This window comes from Chenopodium album, chromosome 27 (genome assembly GCF_948465745.1).
Source record: "Chenopodium album chromosome 27, dcCheAlbu1.1, whole genome shotgun sequence".
Classification (NCBI taxonomy): domain Eukaryota; kingdom Viridiplantae; phylum Streptophyta; class Magnoliopsida; order Caryophyllales; family Amaranthaceae; genus Chenopodium; species Chenopodium album.
Genome location: NC_137860.1, coordinates 29,436,442 through 29,452,089, shown reverse-complemented (window position 1 = coordinate 29,452,089; position 15,648 = coordinate 29,436,442). Strand labels below are relative to the sequence as shown.

General features: G+C 35.6%; 4 protein-coding genes across 4 annotated transcripts; 3 read left to right on the top strand and 1 right to left on the bottom strand.

The window, feature by feature from the left end:
• Positions 1-835: 835 nt before the first annotated feature.
• On the top strand, positions 836-2,689 carry LOC145619987 (F-box protein At5g51370-like). Its single transcript, XM_081674657.1, has one exon. It carries the CDS (start codon positions 836-838, stop codon positions 2,687-2,689), a length of 1,854 nt encoding a protein of 617 aa, XP_081530783.1.
• A 1,163-nt stretch (positions 2,690-3,852) lies between these two features.
• Positions 3,853-5,604, top strand: LOC145619986 (F-box protein At5g51380-like). Its single transcript, XM_081674656.1, has one exon. It carries the CDS (start codon positions 3,853-3,855, stop codon positions 5,602-5,604), a length of 1,752 nt encoding a protein of 583 aa, XP_081530782.1.
• A 1,060-nt stretch (positions 5,605-6,664) lies between these two features.
• LOC145619985 (F-box/LRR-repeat protein 14-like) lies at positions 6,665-8,425 on the top strand. The gene has a single exon (XM_081674655.1). It carries the CDS (start codon positions 6,665-6,667, stop codon positions 8,423-8,425), a length of 1,761 nt encoding a protein of 586 aa, XP_081530781.1.
• A 515-nt stretch (positions 8,426-8,940) lies between these two features.
• On the bottom strand, positions 8,941-12,438 carry LOC145621363 (F-box/kelch-repeat protein At3g23880-like). Its single transcript, XM_081676095.1, has 2 exons — positions 11,259-12,438; positions 8,941-9,269 (listed from the first exon to the last, which is right to left on the bottom strand). Exon 1 carries the CDS (start codon positions 12,399-12,401, stop codon positions 11,310-11,312), a length of 1,092 nt encoding a protein of 363 aa, XP_081532221.1. The 5' UTR covers positions 12,402-12,438; the 3' UTR covers positions 8,941-9,269; positions 11,259-11,309.
• Between the last annotated feature and the right edge of the window lie 3,210 nt (positions 12,439-15,648).

The following is a 15,648-nucleotide window of genomic DNA, read 5'->3' as shown; positions in this document are numbered from 1 at the left end:
TTGGAGGATAAACCTCCCTAACTCTTACGTAGCTTTGCTAAACTTTTAATCTAATTTCTTGCCCCCGGCTTTGCATCAAAAAAAAAAAAAAAAGAAAACTTGAAGCCATCACTTTATCTCTCAATTGAATATTATCTGATGTATGAATCCAGAAATTGCAAAAGTTAGGCCGAAATTTCCTTACTAATCGAGCAATGTAATTAACTCAAAATCAATTTAATTGATAGACAGTTCAATTCCTATGTGTTCAGATTTTGAATTTGCTGAGTTTCTGGAATAAATTGATCTAGTATTGAATAATTTACAGATTTTTGCAATACATTGGCTTTATAACCTTGTCTGTAAATACAACCAGGGTAAAAACTTGAAAAGTTCAGATCGCATTGTTATGTAAAATTGTAAAGGAAACCAAGTCAAAACTCGAAAGATCAGATCATGTTGTCTTGTATAGAAAACCAGTCCAAACTTAAAATGATCAAATCTCATTGTTATGTAAAGGCAACCAAGTCGAAACTCGAAAAGATCAGTTCATGTTGTTTTGTAAAGAAAACCAGTTAAAATTTGAAAAGATCATATCACATTGTTATGTAAAGGAAACTAAGTCAAAACTCGAAAAGCTCAGTTCATGTTGTTTTGTAAAGAAAACCAGTCCAAACTTGAAATGATCAAATGACATTGTTATGTAATGGCCACCAAGTCAAAACTTAGCTTGAAAAGATCATATCACGTTGTTTTGGAAAAAAAACCAGTCAATGATTGAATTGCGTTGTTATTTAAAGCAATACATTCTCAGTGTTGCAAATAATCTGATCTGATCTCATTTGGGCAGATAGAAATGGAACAAGAAGAAGAAAGAAAAGAATTGCTCGACGATTGCTGGAAAATGATCTTTGATCGTCTGCAGCAGAAAAGCGACCAAGAATCAATCACTTTAGTCTGCAAGAGATTCCTGTCAATCACCAATTCCTTACGAGTTAGCATAAAGCTCTCAGATTATACACCAATCTCAATCCTCCCTAGGCTGCTGCAACGATTTCCAAACCTTAAGAAGATACGGTTCTGTAACTTCAGAGGAGACATGAATAAAGCTGTTGTTGCAATTGCACGATCCGGGTTGGACTTGGAAGAGTTGTTGGCTTTGTCTGATACTCACGGTCAACGAGTAATTTGGCTGAGGGAGCTGGGTTCAAACATAATGAATCTCGATCAGGAATCATTCATGCAACGAGCAGTTTGGTTAGAGGAGTTGGGTTCAAACATGAAGAATATGAAAGTACTCAAGTTTAATGGTGGACGGGGAGATGCTGATCTTATCAGAGTAGCAGACTCATTTCCTAAGCTCGAAGAACTGTATATCGAGCATGAAGGAAACAATACTATTGTTGTGACCGATGAAGGGATGGATTATATGTCATCCAAGCTCAAGAGATTACGCAAGATAGACCTTTCGAACAAAACACATATTTCAGATAAGTCCCTTGTTTCTCTGTCAAAAAACTGTCCATTACTCGAGCAAATTGAAATTTATGATTGTAATTCTGTGACAGAAGAAGGGATTTCATTCCTTGTTAACAACAGCCATCATTTGAACATGTTATACATATGTAAATATTTTGAGATTGATTCATTTGGAGTTAAAGGCTCTACTAATAATTCCCTAACAAACTTACAATCTCTAAAGCTCCAAAATGTAGACATATCAGATGAATTTCTTGTTTCCATAACAGAAGCACGAATTCATCTTACCGACTTGGATCTAATAGATTGTGAAGGTTACACATTTATGGGGATCTCAAGGCTCCTGCTGCACACTTCTCAAACTCTGAAATCATTACAGTTGGGGGGGTTAAGGGAATTAGAATTCCTCACAAATGACCACATAGAGTACTTGTCGTCTTTTCTCCAAAACTTGACATCAATCACGCTCTTTAATTGTTCCAAGCTATCTGATTCAGCTTTTGTTATAATCACACAAAAATGCCCTCTTCTATGCCATTTTGTGATGACTGGTTCAAGCCTGGGAAAAGAAGAATACGATTATGATGGCCTAATGAAGGAAAATCGTGCAATAAAGTACTTGGACCTATCATCTCATCATGACTTTAGCCCTACAGTTCTGAAAAGGCTTCTTAACATGTGTCCTGAAGTGGAGAAGCTCAACCTAAGTCATTGCTTTTTTCTAATTCATGATAATTTGAATGTTCCCGATATCCTACAATGCAACAGGAAGCTTGTGAAACTTGATTTAACAGGATCCCATCGTATCAAGGATGATTTAACCGGAAATGACATGGAGTTGGAGTTGTCAGCGTTAGAGAAGTTGATAGCAACATATTCAGGGATAAACGATAAATTGCTTACCAAGTTAGGGAGGATGTGCCCCAGATTGATTCGCCTGGATCTGGAGGATTGCGATAAAGTGACAGAAAAAGGGGTAAAGGAAGTGGTGAAATCTTGTAAACGACTAAGATACTTGAGCATAAGTTGCTGTGAAAATGTAGGTGTTAACATAATACCATGGATAGTGACAAACAGACCATCCTTGAGAAAACTGGTGTCATCATCTCGTGAGTACCCAGACGACGAAAACCAGAAACTCTTCCTGCAGCAAGGTTGTCTGGTACTCCAGGATCCAAACTACTCTTATAATTATGAAGAAGAGTTTTCCTGTAATATGTTAGACTTCTAGTTTCATTAGTTTGAAATTGTGTTTATTATAATAAATACACTAGTAGATTGTTATTGCAATTTACTGTGTCTGAATGTTTAATTTTCCTTAAATGATCATAATCTATATGATATACTGATAATACTCCATTTATTCTTTCTTTTATTCTGCTGTGTTACCTCCCCTTGGTTTGAAGTTGTGGATAAACCTGTTGATTTCTAAGTTAAGAATTTAATTTACTTAAAAAACTAACCAGATGGGAACTTCCAATTGGTAATAGTGCACCGGAGTCAGAAATAGAAACAATCTCAGGACTCAGGAGCAGAAATACTCATCGCCGAGGAGGATCAGTGAGCAACATACTCTAAACGACTAAACGCTAAGACAACTATATATATAGTCAAGCCAACTTAAAGGTAAGGCTTCCAGTACTGTATAAACTACCTCAACATTCAACAATATTGTTTTTTCAATAATATCTACTCCCTAATATGGTAGCAAGCAGCATTCAAGTTCTAACAAATTAGGCCAGGGGCTAAAAACAGAGGAAAAGCCTAAAATTACACATTACCATATATTTTTTTAAAAAATTTATACACCCGAGTGTAAGGTTACCCATGTATTTTTTGCTTATTTAATATTTTTTGCTCATTTCAAAATTTAAAATGAGAAAGGAAAAGGAAAAAAAAAAAAAAATCAAATTGCACCTAGCTCTATGTCATGAGTGGGATATGAAGGTATGTCACCATTTCTGACTTTCAGAAAAATAGGAGTTTAACATTGAGAATTTCCATTTATTCTTTCTATATTGAGATATACTTCGTATTATGTAAGCCTTAATAATGACATCGTTAATCATCTTTGAACAAATTCTATCTAATAGCTGATCAAATCTATATATTAAGGAAATTCAACTTCAGAAGGACAAAGTAAATTGTTAAGGGAATTATTTATATCAAGATTTAGGTGATCAATCACGTTACAAAACTATGTCAAAGCATATTATATAGATATAACAAAGAAAAAAAATGCAATGGCTTGCATTGATATCCTTGTTTTGTAAAGAAGACCAGTCAAATTTTGAAAAGATCACATTGTTATATATTGTAAAGGAAAGCAAGTCAAAAGCAATGCATTTTCTCATGCTGCTAATAATCTGATTGTACTCATTAGAGCATATGGAAATGGAAGAAGAAGCAAGGAAAGAATTGCCTGACGATTGCTGGGAGATAATCTTTAATCGTCTCAAACATGAAAGTGACCAAGAATCAATCACTTTAGTCTGCAAGAGATTTCTTTCCATCTCCAATTCCTTACGAGTAAACATTAAGTTATCAGATTATACACCAATCACAGTCCTCTGTAGGCTACTGAAAAGATACCCGAACCTTAAGAAGATACAGGGCTGTAACTTCAGAGGAGACATAAATGAAGCTGTTCTTGAAATTGCACGTTCTGGATTGGACTTGGAAGAGTTGGTTGCTTTGTCAGATTGTCGAAGTCATCCAGAAGTTTGGTTAGAGGAGCTGAGTTCAAACATGAAGAAACTGAAAGTACTCAAGTTTACTGGTGGAGAAGGAGATGCTGATTTTGTCAGAGTTGCAGTCGCGTTCCCACTGCTTGAGGAACTATATATCAAGGGTGAAGCACCGTATATTTTTCCTGTGACTGATAAAGGGATGGATTATATGTCATCCAAGCTCAAGAGATTACGCAAGATAGACCTTTCGGATAAATCAAGGATTTCAGATAAGTCCCTTGTTTCTCTGTCAAAAAACTGTCCATTACTAGAGCAAATTGAAATTCATAACAGTAATTCTGTGACAGAAGAAGGAATTTCATTCCTTGTTAACAACAGCCATAGTTTGAACTTATTATACATATGTAAACAGCTTAAGATTGATTCATTTGGAGTCGAAGGCTTTACTAATATCATAACCAACTTACGATCTCTGAAGCTCCAATATGTAGACATATCGGATGAATTTCTGTTTTCTATAATAGAAGCACAGATTCATCTTACTGACTTGGCTCTAACAGATTGCAAAAGCTACACTTTTACTGGGATCTCAAGGCTCCTACAACACTCTTCTCAATCTCTTAAATCTTTAGAGTTGGGGAGAGTAGAATTCCTCACAAATGAGCATGTAGAGTACTTGTCGTCTTTTCTCCAAAACCTGACATCAATTAAACTCTTTAATTGTTCCAAGCTATCTGATTCAGCTTTTGTTATAATCACACAAAGATGCCCTCGTCTATGTTATTTTGTGATGACTGGTTCAAGCTTCGTAAGGGATGAATACAATTATGATGGCCTAATTAAGAATCATGCAATAAAGTACTTGGACCTATCATCTCATCAGGAATTTAGGCCTGCAGCGCTTAAAAGGCTTCTTAACATATGTCCCGAAGTAGAGAAGCTCAAGCTACACGGTTGTTATCTCCTACCCAATGGTCAACTGAATGTTCCTGATATTCTAGAGTGCAACAGGAGCCTTGTGGAACTGAATTTTACCGGATCCCATAATATCACTGCAAAAGACATGGAGTTGGAGTTGTCAGTGTTAGAGAATTTGATTGTGAAATTTTCATTGATAAATGATATATCTCTTACAAAGTTGGGGAGGATATGCCCCAGATTGGTTCACCTGGATCTGTCTTATTGCAGTGAAGTGACAGAAGAAGGGGTAAAGGAAGTGGTAAAATCGTGTAAACGACTAAGATACTTGAGCTTAAGTCGCTGTGAAAAAGTGGGTATTAACATAATACCATGGATAGTTGCAAACGGACAATCCTTGAGAGAACTGGTGTCATCATCTCGCAACTACCCAGACGACGAAAATCAGAAACTCTTCCGGCAGCAAGGCTGTCTTGTCCTCAAGGATCCAAACCCCCCCTTAAATAATGATGATGAGTTTATGTGTAACATGTTATAGAATTTTAGTTTGGAATTATGTATATAATTATAATAAGTACACCAGTAAATTGTTATTGCAATTTACTGTGTCTGAATGTTTGATTTTCGCTTTCATGATCATGATCTGTATATATTAATAATACTCCATTCCTTTTATTCTGCTGTGTTACCTCACCTTGGTTTATTTTGATGTTAGAAATGTAAGTTACTCAAAAAAGTAACTAGACAGGGGACTTCCATTTAGTTATAGTGCATCGGAGTCGGAAACAGAAACAATCTCGGCACTCAGGAGTAGAAATACTCATCGCCGAGGAGGATCAGTGCCAAGACAATACTACATATATAGTCAAGCCAATGTAAAGTTCTAACAATATCTAATACGAAGTATCTAATATGGTAGCAAGTAGCATTTAAATTCTTAGGCCAAGAGCTAAAAACAGAGGAACATATACAAAATACAATGCACCAATTAAGTGAGCTGAACTTCAGAAGGACAAAGTTTCCTTTTTTATTTTTGCTGTAAATTTTTGTAAAAGCATAGTATATCAAAAAATAAAAATTCAATGGCTTGATTACCTTGTTTTGTAAAGAAAGTCAGTCAAAAGTTGAAAAGATCAGATTGCATTGCTATGTAGAGGAAACCAGTCAAAACCTGAAATGATCATATATCACATTGTTATGTAAGGAAACTAAGTCAAAACTCGAAAGATCAGACCAAGTTGCTTTACTATAAAGAAAACCAGTTAAAACTTGAAATGATCAAATAAGATTATTATTATGTAAAGGAAACTAATTCAAAACTCGAAAAGATCAGTTCATGTTATTTTGTAAAGAAAACCAATCAAAACATGAAATAATCAAATCACATTGTTATGTAATGGAAATCAAGTCAAAACTCGAAAAGATCAGATCACGTTGTTTTGTAAGGAAAACCAGTCCAAAAAAACTTGAAAAGATCAGATCACATTGTTTTGGTAAGAAAACCAGTCAAAGATCAAATTGCATTGTTATTTAAAGAATACCAAGCCTAGAGCAATACATACTCATAATTTGATCTGATCCCATTTGGGCAGATAGAAATGGAAAAAGAAGAAGAAAGAAAAGAATTGCTCGACGATTGCTGGGAGATGATATATAATCGTCTTGATCATGCAAGCTACCGAGAATCATTCACTTTAGTCTGCAAGAGATTCCTGTCAATCACCAATTCCCAGCGAGTTAGCATAAACTTCCCAAGTAATACACCAATCACAATCCTCTGTAGGCTGCTGGAAAGATTCTCCAACCTTAAGAAGATACAGGTCTGTAACTTCAAAGGAGAAATTTATGAAGCTATACTTGCAATTGCACGGTCTGGGTTGGACTTGGAAGAGTTGGTTGCTTTGTCATATCGTCGAGGTTATCCAGAATTTTGGTTAGAGGAGCTGGGTTCAAACATGAAGAATCTGAAGGTACTCAAGTTTACTGGTGCAGAAGGAGATGCTGATTTTGTCAGAGTAGCAGACACATTCCCACAGCTTGAGGAACTTCATATCGAGGATGAAGCACCACATTATATTTCTGTGACTGATGAAGGGATAGATTATATGTCGTCCAAGCTCAAGAGATTACGCAAGATAAACCTTTCAAATAAATCATGGATTTCAGATAAGTCCCTTATTTCTCTGTCAAAAAACTGTCCATTACTAGAGCAAATTGAAATTCATGATTGTAATTTTGTAACACAAGAAGGAATTTCATTCCTTGTTAACAACAGCCATCATTTGAACTTATTGTACATAGATAAATACCTTAAGATTGATTCATTTAGAGTCAAAGGCTCGACTAATTTCCTTACCAACTTACGATCTCTAAAGCTCCAACATGTAGACATACCGGATGAGTTCCTCTTTTGTATAATAGAAGCACGGATTCATCTTACTGACTTGTCTCTGATGAATTGCAAAAGCTACACTTTTATTGGGATCTCAAGGCTCCTACAACACTCTTCTCATTCTCTGAAGTCTTTAGAGTTGGGGGGGTCTAGGGGAGTAAAATTCCTCACAAATGAGCATATAGATTACATGTCGTCTTTTCTCCAAAACTTGACATCAATCACTCTCTTTAATTGTTCCAAGCTATCTGATTCAACTTTTATTATGATCACACAAAGATGCCCTCGTCTATGCCATTTTGTGATGATTGGTTCAAGACTCGGAAGAGAAGAATACAATTATGATGGCCTAATGGAGGAGAACCGTGCAATAAAGTACTTGGAGCTATCATCTCATCGTGAAGTTAGGCCTACAGCTCTGAAAAGGCTTCTTAACATATGTCCTGAAGTGGAGAAGCTCAAGATACAAGATTGTTTTTTCCTACCCGATGATCAACTGAATGTTCCTGATATTCTAGAGTGCAACAGGAGCCTTGTGGAACTGAATTTAACCGGATCCCATCCTATCACTGTAAAAGACACAGAGTTGGAGTCGTCAGTGTTAGAGAAATTGATTGTAAAAATTTCAATGATAAATGATATATCTCTTACAATCTTGGGGAAGATGTGCCCCAGATTGATTCACCTGGATCTGACGCGTTGCAGTGAAGTGACTGCAGAAGGGGTAAAGGAAGTGGTGAAATCGTGTAAACGACTGATATACTTGAGCATAAGTTGCTGTGAAAATGTGGATATCAATGTGATACCATGGATAGTGACAAACAGACCATCCTTGAAAAAACTGTTGTCATCATCTCGTAGCTACCCAGACGATGAAACCCAGAAACTCTTCCTGCAACAAGGCTGTCTTGTCCTCAAGGATCCAAGTTTCATCCCTAAAGGAGATAACCTTTTGTGTTATTTGTAATAGTTTTAAATTGTGTTTGATTGTTGTTGCAATTTACAGTGTCCAAAATAAATGTTTAATTTTCACTTTCATGCAAGATTTGTATGATGTAACTACTTCCATTTCTTTTATATCAAGATAATTTTTGTTGATTTTTAAGTTAGAAATGTAATTTTCTATGGATAATATCATAATAAAAAGTTGAAATATACAGGCAGATATCCATCAAAATCTACTATTGTTAGATTTATGTAAGAAAGCTCGAGTGTATTTGAACAAATGAGTATGCAGATCATCAATGAACTAGACTTTATAATGTCATTTGCACTCAGTTTGCAGGACTCCAAGAAATGAGATTTCTGATCTTTTAAGTGGCTTCAAATAGCGTAATCCAGTACTAGTATTTCGTGAATTTGACAAGTTCAGAGAGACTAATTGTGATGCAGAGACTGCAACTTTGTTTGTTTTGCCCCAGGCCAGCACACTTGAGAGTTCGAGCAGTAGAATAGCAAAACAGAATGAGTTTTGGTGTAATTTGGCTAGAAAAGTCCTATGTTAATATTGATCCATGTAGGTAAAACGTACTAGAATTATTATTGTATTGAAATATTACATGAACACATAGGAAACATGAACACTAATGCAAGGAAGTTTTATTTAGTTATTATACTAGCTTAGTAACATAGTAATTAAGACTGTACCAGGATTAAATTAATGGTCTTTTTATCAATTTCACCAGAAGCCTTGACTAGAAAGATAGCTTTGCCAATTGCCATTAGCAATTTTGTCGTCGGGCGAAACAGAATCATAGTCCATCAAGTATGCTTCAATCTCCATTTCCTTGACGGCTTCACTTGTCACATAACTATAGAATTAAGAGTTAATACACATCAAGATCGGCTAGTACATAACCAAAGCACCCAAAAACTTATCTAAGAAAAGTACTTCTAATAAAAACCCTTATGCAATGTCCAATTCACCAAGCATCAAGTAGAAAACAACAATATAGAAAGTAAGGGAAATGGAACATGGAAGGCAGAAATTTGGAGGTTTCAAACAACCAGCTGGACTATTTCTTAGATTTGTAGACCAACTTATAGCTACTTACATCAGCTAATTATTGGTTGTAAACTGGTAATCCAATCCAAAAGCATTGCCCAAAAGAACAGCAATTTTACAAAGAAGTTATATTCTTAATGTTACAAATTTCTCATGTCCTATATTGAAGCAGGATAATATCCCAAAAGAGTTGCAGACAATGTTACCAGAAAATAAAGTGGCATTTAGAGTTGGAACTTGGCTTACCAACAGAATAATATTTGCCTTAGTTTGTGGTTAACTCTATGCAGTAAGCTTCCAACAGAGTACATATGACAGGGGAATTGAGATAATGGATCAACTGTTTGTTCATGTTGCTTGCAAAATGAGGGAAAATCCTAGCTGTGGTCTCTAGAATGAATTTAATATGGAAAAATGGCGGTGAATGCTAAGAGTTTACTTTGCTCAACCAAGCTAAACATGGGAAGTTTCAAGCTGAAATCATTTGTTTTTGCAGGTGTCTGATAGTATAGTGGTATCATAGTAACCCTCTAATTAATCCTATTGGAGCCAGAAGACATCGAAATGTAATTTTAGTAGAGGGAAGATTGAACCAACAATTACAGAGCTGGACACAAAATTCTCTGCTCAAGATGCACATGACTCCTAGAATAATGTTGCCAAAGAATATTAACTGCTTGTCATTACCAGACAAACATTCTTTTATTACCCACCTTACCATAAAAGCATAAATCATAAGTTCATAACTAATTATACTAATCCCATCATAGCACAAACAAAGATTTAGTCCAAATGACCAAACAAAGATTTAGTCATTATGGGGGTTCCATATCACCTAAAACTATTGTTCCATTGTAGGTTGTCGTCTGAAAATTACCGAGAAAAAACAATAATTTTCAGACCAAGTTATAGTTTTCATGTTAAAATCCCCTCATAGTATCATGTCCATTTATAGCAGGATAATACCATAAAAGAATTGCTGCCAGGGTCACAGGAAAAAAGTGGCATGTAAAGTTGGAACATGGCTTACCCACAGAGAGCTTAATTTGTGGTTAAGTTTAAACAGTAAGCTGCCTAAGAAGTACATATGACAGGGGAATTTGAGATTATGGTCACCTGGTTTTTCATGTTGGTTTTCTCAAAGGCTTTAAAACAAAATGCTTGCGGAAAGAGGGAAATCCTAACTGGTGCTCTCTAGAACGAAAAAAATGACAAAAATGGAGGAGAATGCTCTACACCCAAGAGTTTCAAGCTGAAATATGGGAAGTTTCAAGCTGAAATACTATATTCTTGCAGAAGATGTCTGATAGTATAGTGGGTGCAATAGTACTGTAACCCTCTAATTTATCCTATTAGAGTTGGACGACATCGAACAGAACGGTCAACGTAAATGTACATATAATGAGAAGTTGGAATATTGAACCAACAATTAGAGTATTCATAGACCTTGACACAAAATTCTCTCCTCAAGATGCACACGAGTCCTAGAGCAATGTTGCCAAACAATAGGGAGATGACTAATTATTGACAAAAGCATACCACATAAAACATCTATTTGGAGGTTACATAACTATTGTTCGTCATTACTTGACAAGCTTTCGCCCATTAGGCACCTCAAAATAAAAACATACTGTACATCATAATTTCATGACTAATTTTACTATACATATCATAAACAAACAAGATGGTGAATACCAACAATCAAGCAAAGGAAATTCATACATAAGCAAATAAGCATAATATAAAAGGCCAATAGAAATAGCAACATGATAATAATAAGAATAATATTAATTACCAAAATGAGTGTTGTATTCCCTTCTCCCTGTTATCTTCATTAATCTTGGCTTTAGAAAGGCGAAACTAAGCTTTCAACATAACTTGATGATTGAACAACCCAGTCACCATTATCGAAAGCAATACCCCCTTGAGACATCTGTGGAGTCTCCCGAATCGGATCGAATACCCTGAGTTTCCACTCAGTGTGTAGCAAACACTTGCCAGTCTCAGAGAAACCATAGTATTTCACAATACTATGATTGACAGAAAACAAAAGCTCCATAGAATAAACATCACTAAAGTCTTTCAACATCCAAACATCATCTACTTTATAATTGTCAGTAGTACATAGCAACAACAAGCACCCTCCCAACTTGGACAAACTTACACTACCATAGTTATCCACCCAATTGATCAGCGGCCGCAATTCCTTATCCTTAACCTGTTCTGTACTCAAATTAAACCCGAAAACTGGATTCCGCGATTCGTTCAATATGTAAACAGTCTCATTTATCAGCACAATCTCCATAAGCTCTTTCCATTTCACAAGATTATCTAAAACACAAATCCGACTCCAATTTCCAGCACTCAAAGAAAACACATAAAATTGAACACAACCACCACCACAAGGCGAAAACCCACCAAATATTTTATAGTCATCTGTTGATGATTCATAGTAAAACACAAAACGGTAGACAGAAGTTACAAATACACCCTCAGGAAACATGATCTTCCGATAGCGGCGAGTAGCCGGGTTACCGATAAAGAACGCCTCCTCACAGGACCCTTGTTGTACATGCAATTGATGAAAACACACAAGGCCATTACAAGAACCCACGAGATTGAAGAATCTAACAGGACTATCACACCCATCTTCAAATTCCAATTCAACGAAATGCTTAAGTTCGTAATTGTTGTTGTTTTCGTCATGATTTAACAAGTAAAATTCCTCTCCTGAAACACTATTTTCGCCAGCAAGTACGATTAATTTAGGGGGTGAAGAGAAGAATTGGAGATGGGATTTGGTGAATTCAGGGGAGGAAATAGTGGAAAGCCATGATTTGGAGACAGATTTGAAGCGAAGTAAGGATTTAACTGGGAGTTTTGGGAGGATTTTTTCGAATATGAGATGGTTCGGAAGAGATTTGTTGGTGCTGCTCATTTTATCTCTTCTCTAATGAAAATGAGGGTTTTTGTTGTGAAATTGGACGGAATTGATGATTTAAGAGAGTCTTTGTTTGGAAGAAAGGAATTTAACAGGTCTTTTGTTTGGAAGGAGGGATGGGGGATTAGGAAGGGGATAAGAGTGATATAAGTCATATAATCGAGGGAGCCCCGGTTGATCTCAGATATTAGGAAAATTTGACAATTACCACATTTTGTTACGTCCATTTTAGCAATTACCACCTTGTATTTTTTTTTTTTTTTTGAAAATTACCACCTTCTACATCAAAAGTTACCACCTTCTACATCAAAAGTTACCACCTTCTTGCCCCTCAACTATCGCGTGACGTTATTTTGGGCTCATTCTTTCCCTTTCCTCCCTATTTCCCTCACATTTCTCATTCCTAACTCGATTCTCATCCCCCCTTTCACTTCTTTTCCCCCAAACCACCAATAAGTGTTCGTCAATTTTGATTTGGAAGTGAAAGGGGGGATGAGAATCGAGTTAGGAATGAGAAATGTGAGGGAAATAGGGAGGAAAGGGAAAGAATGAGCCCAAAATGACGTCACGCGATAGTTGAGGGGCAAGAAGGTGGTAACTTTTGATGTTTTTGAAAATAGAAGGTGGTAATTGCTAAAATGGCCATAACAGAAGATGGTAATTGTCAAAATTTCCCAGAGATTAACAATCTAATTTATCTCCTCTCACAACTTTATGTGTTGAAATATGTGCCACTTTATTATTTTACTTTTATCATTTAAAAAACAAAAGAAAAATGAATAAATTGTGAGAGGAGATTTATTTACATCTTTTATCTCAGAGATCAACTTGAATTTACCCTAACCATATAACTTATAAGGGATCAAGATTAAATTTAAAGAGAGTCAAGAAAGGATAGTAAGGGTAATTTTGTATTTTTATTAGTTATTTCATTCTAATCCCTAATAACCAAACAATGGAATATACTATTTTTATCCCTATCCCATCTATTAATTCCACCTTCTTATCCTATCTTCTTATCCCACTTAATCCCGTGCATCCCTCCTACCAAACACCCCCTAAAGTTAATATTAGAAAATTTGGGTCAACAAAAATTACAAAGGTTTAGAGAAATGATGGTTTTAAAGAAGAACAAGGGTCAAGTACTTTAGTAGAGTAGTACAGTTGTTCAGATAGTACAGTAGTACTCCCAACTCGCCTTATATTTAGGGTGAAATTAAGGTATGTTCTCAGTTAAGTTCAGTTCCTAATTTTCTTCTCTCTTAAACAATTCAATTCAGTTCAGTAAATGAAACACAGGCCCTAATGCGGTTTAAAATCGAACCAAATCGCAGACCAAACCGAATTAAAAATGTGGTGTGGTTTTTTTTTCTAATATAGTTCGGTGCGGTTAAAGAAATCCCAACCGAATTATATATGGTTTGGTTTCGAATTTAAGATTTGAAAAACAAAATCCAAACCAAATTGTGGCCCAAATCCAAATTATAGCCTAGCCCAATACTAATTTCTACCCTACATATAAAGCAAATAAATTATAAAACTTGTGTTTATTTATTTCCTAGAATGTCAACCAATGTGGGCGATGTTGGAGTGAATGACCACCTAGATGGAGCAAAAAGGAAGAGGATGAAAAATTTCGATGTAGTTTAGTTTTCTTTAGAAAAAGCGAATTTAAAACGGTATGGTTTGGTTCGATTTCAATAGTAATATGATGCAGTGTGGTTTGAAAAATCCTAAAATCGAATTAATGTGGCTTGGTTTCGATTTGGGCTATAAATCACACCGCAAACTGAACTTTCACCCTAATGGGTAAATTGTCCTAAAACACACACTTGAACTTCCAAATATATATTAATAACTTTGGTTGATTGATTGTTATAAATTTCAAATTAAATTGCATAATACGAATTAAGTGGGTTTATGTCAATATATATAATTATTGACCCATAAGTTGAAGTAATTGGGTCAATATAAACCTGATACGAAATTAAACGGGTTATGTTAAGGCTTAAATTTTCAACATGAAACCGACACGCATAACACAATTATATTAACGTGTTGTACACAAATTTTTATATGTGGCTGGCCACACCGTGTGGCCGAGGTTACTCGAGATACTTGGTGAGGGGTTATTTGAGTTACTCAATTAAGGATTACTCGATTTACTCGGTCAAGGGTTACTTAAGGGGTTGGGTCAGGGGTTACTTGAGTTACTCGGTTAGAGGTTACTTAAGGGGTTCGGTCAGGGGTTACATGAAGGGTTCGGTCAGGGGTTACTTGAGGGGCTCGGTTAGAGATTTCCCAATTGGGGGTTATTTAAGGGGCTCGGACAGGAATTACTCGGTCATGGGTTAATCAATCAGGGGTTAGAGGACCTTTCCCTAGTACGAGAGGACCGGGAAGGAAGTACCTCTGGTGTACCAGTTAACGTGCCAACGGTAAACGTTGGGTAGCCAAGTGCGAAGTGGATAACTGCTGAAAGCATCTAAGTAGTAAGCCCAGGGTGAGTGCTCTCCTATTCCTACTGACAGGGTAAAGTCGTATCCCCTAATCAAAAGTATTTACCTAAGTCCTCTAACTGAAGTAGATAGGGAAGTAGGGTCGAATCCACAGGGAAACTGATCTTTCTATTCCTAATTAATTAATATAATCTAAATTATTAAGGTAACCAATTTGTTGTTTGTGATATGAAACTATACTACGGAGATTAAGTTCAGGGAGAAAATCAATAATAAGAAGGCCTAAGGTCACAGGTTCACCAATAATTAATATTTCGGGATAAAACATGACAAATCAATAATCAACATTGCATAAATAACATGATTAACAGGCTCTCGCAATTTATTAATCAACATAGATCTAACAGGCTCTCGCAATTTACTAGATCTAAGTTCCTATTGAAAATAGCCTTTAATATTAAATTAACATCTGCTCGATTCATCAATTCAATATTGCTAAACATTCACAATCAAATTACATCTGCTCGATTCATAATTTAATTGCAAAGAATTAAAACAATTCAATAAGAAATTATCGTGCAATATCAATAATCAATAATAACAAATTATCCCTTCATATTAATTATGGATCCCCATAAACCCTATAATTAAACTACTCAGACATGATTAAATCTAAAATAAGCAAAGTAATAAAATAAGTCATACGAAATTAAAAGAATAAAATCACTGAAAATAAATAAGGAAGAAATCGTTACCGAATCGACGGAATTATAAAGTAGAGTCAA

Coding starts and splice junctions, on each gene's coding strand:
- LOC145619987 (XM_081674657.1), top strand. CDS start 836: ATGGAACAAGAAGAAGAAAGAAAAGAATTGCTCGACGATTGCTGGAAA.
- LOC145619986 (XM_081674656.1), top strand. CDS start 3,853: ATGGAAGAAGAAGCAAGGAAAGAATTGCCTGACGATTGCTGGGAGATA.
- LOC145619985 (XM_081674655.1), top strand. CDS start 6,665: ATGGAAAAAGAAGAAGAAAGAAAAGAATTGCTCGACGATTGCTGGGAG.
- LOC145621363 (XM_081676095.1), bottom strand. CDS start 12,401: ATGAGCAGCACCAACAAATCTCTTCCGAACCATCTCATATTCGAAAAA.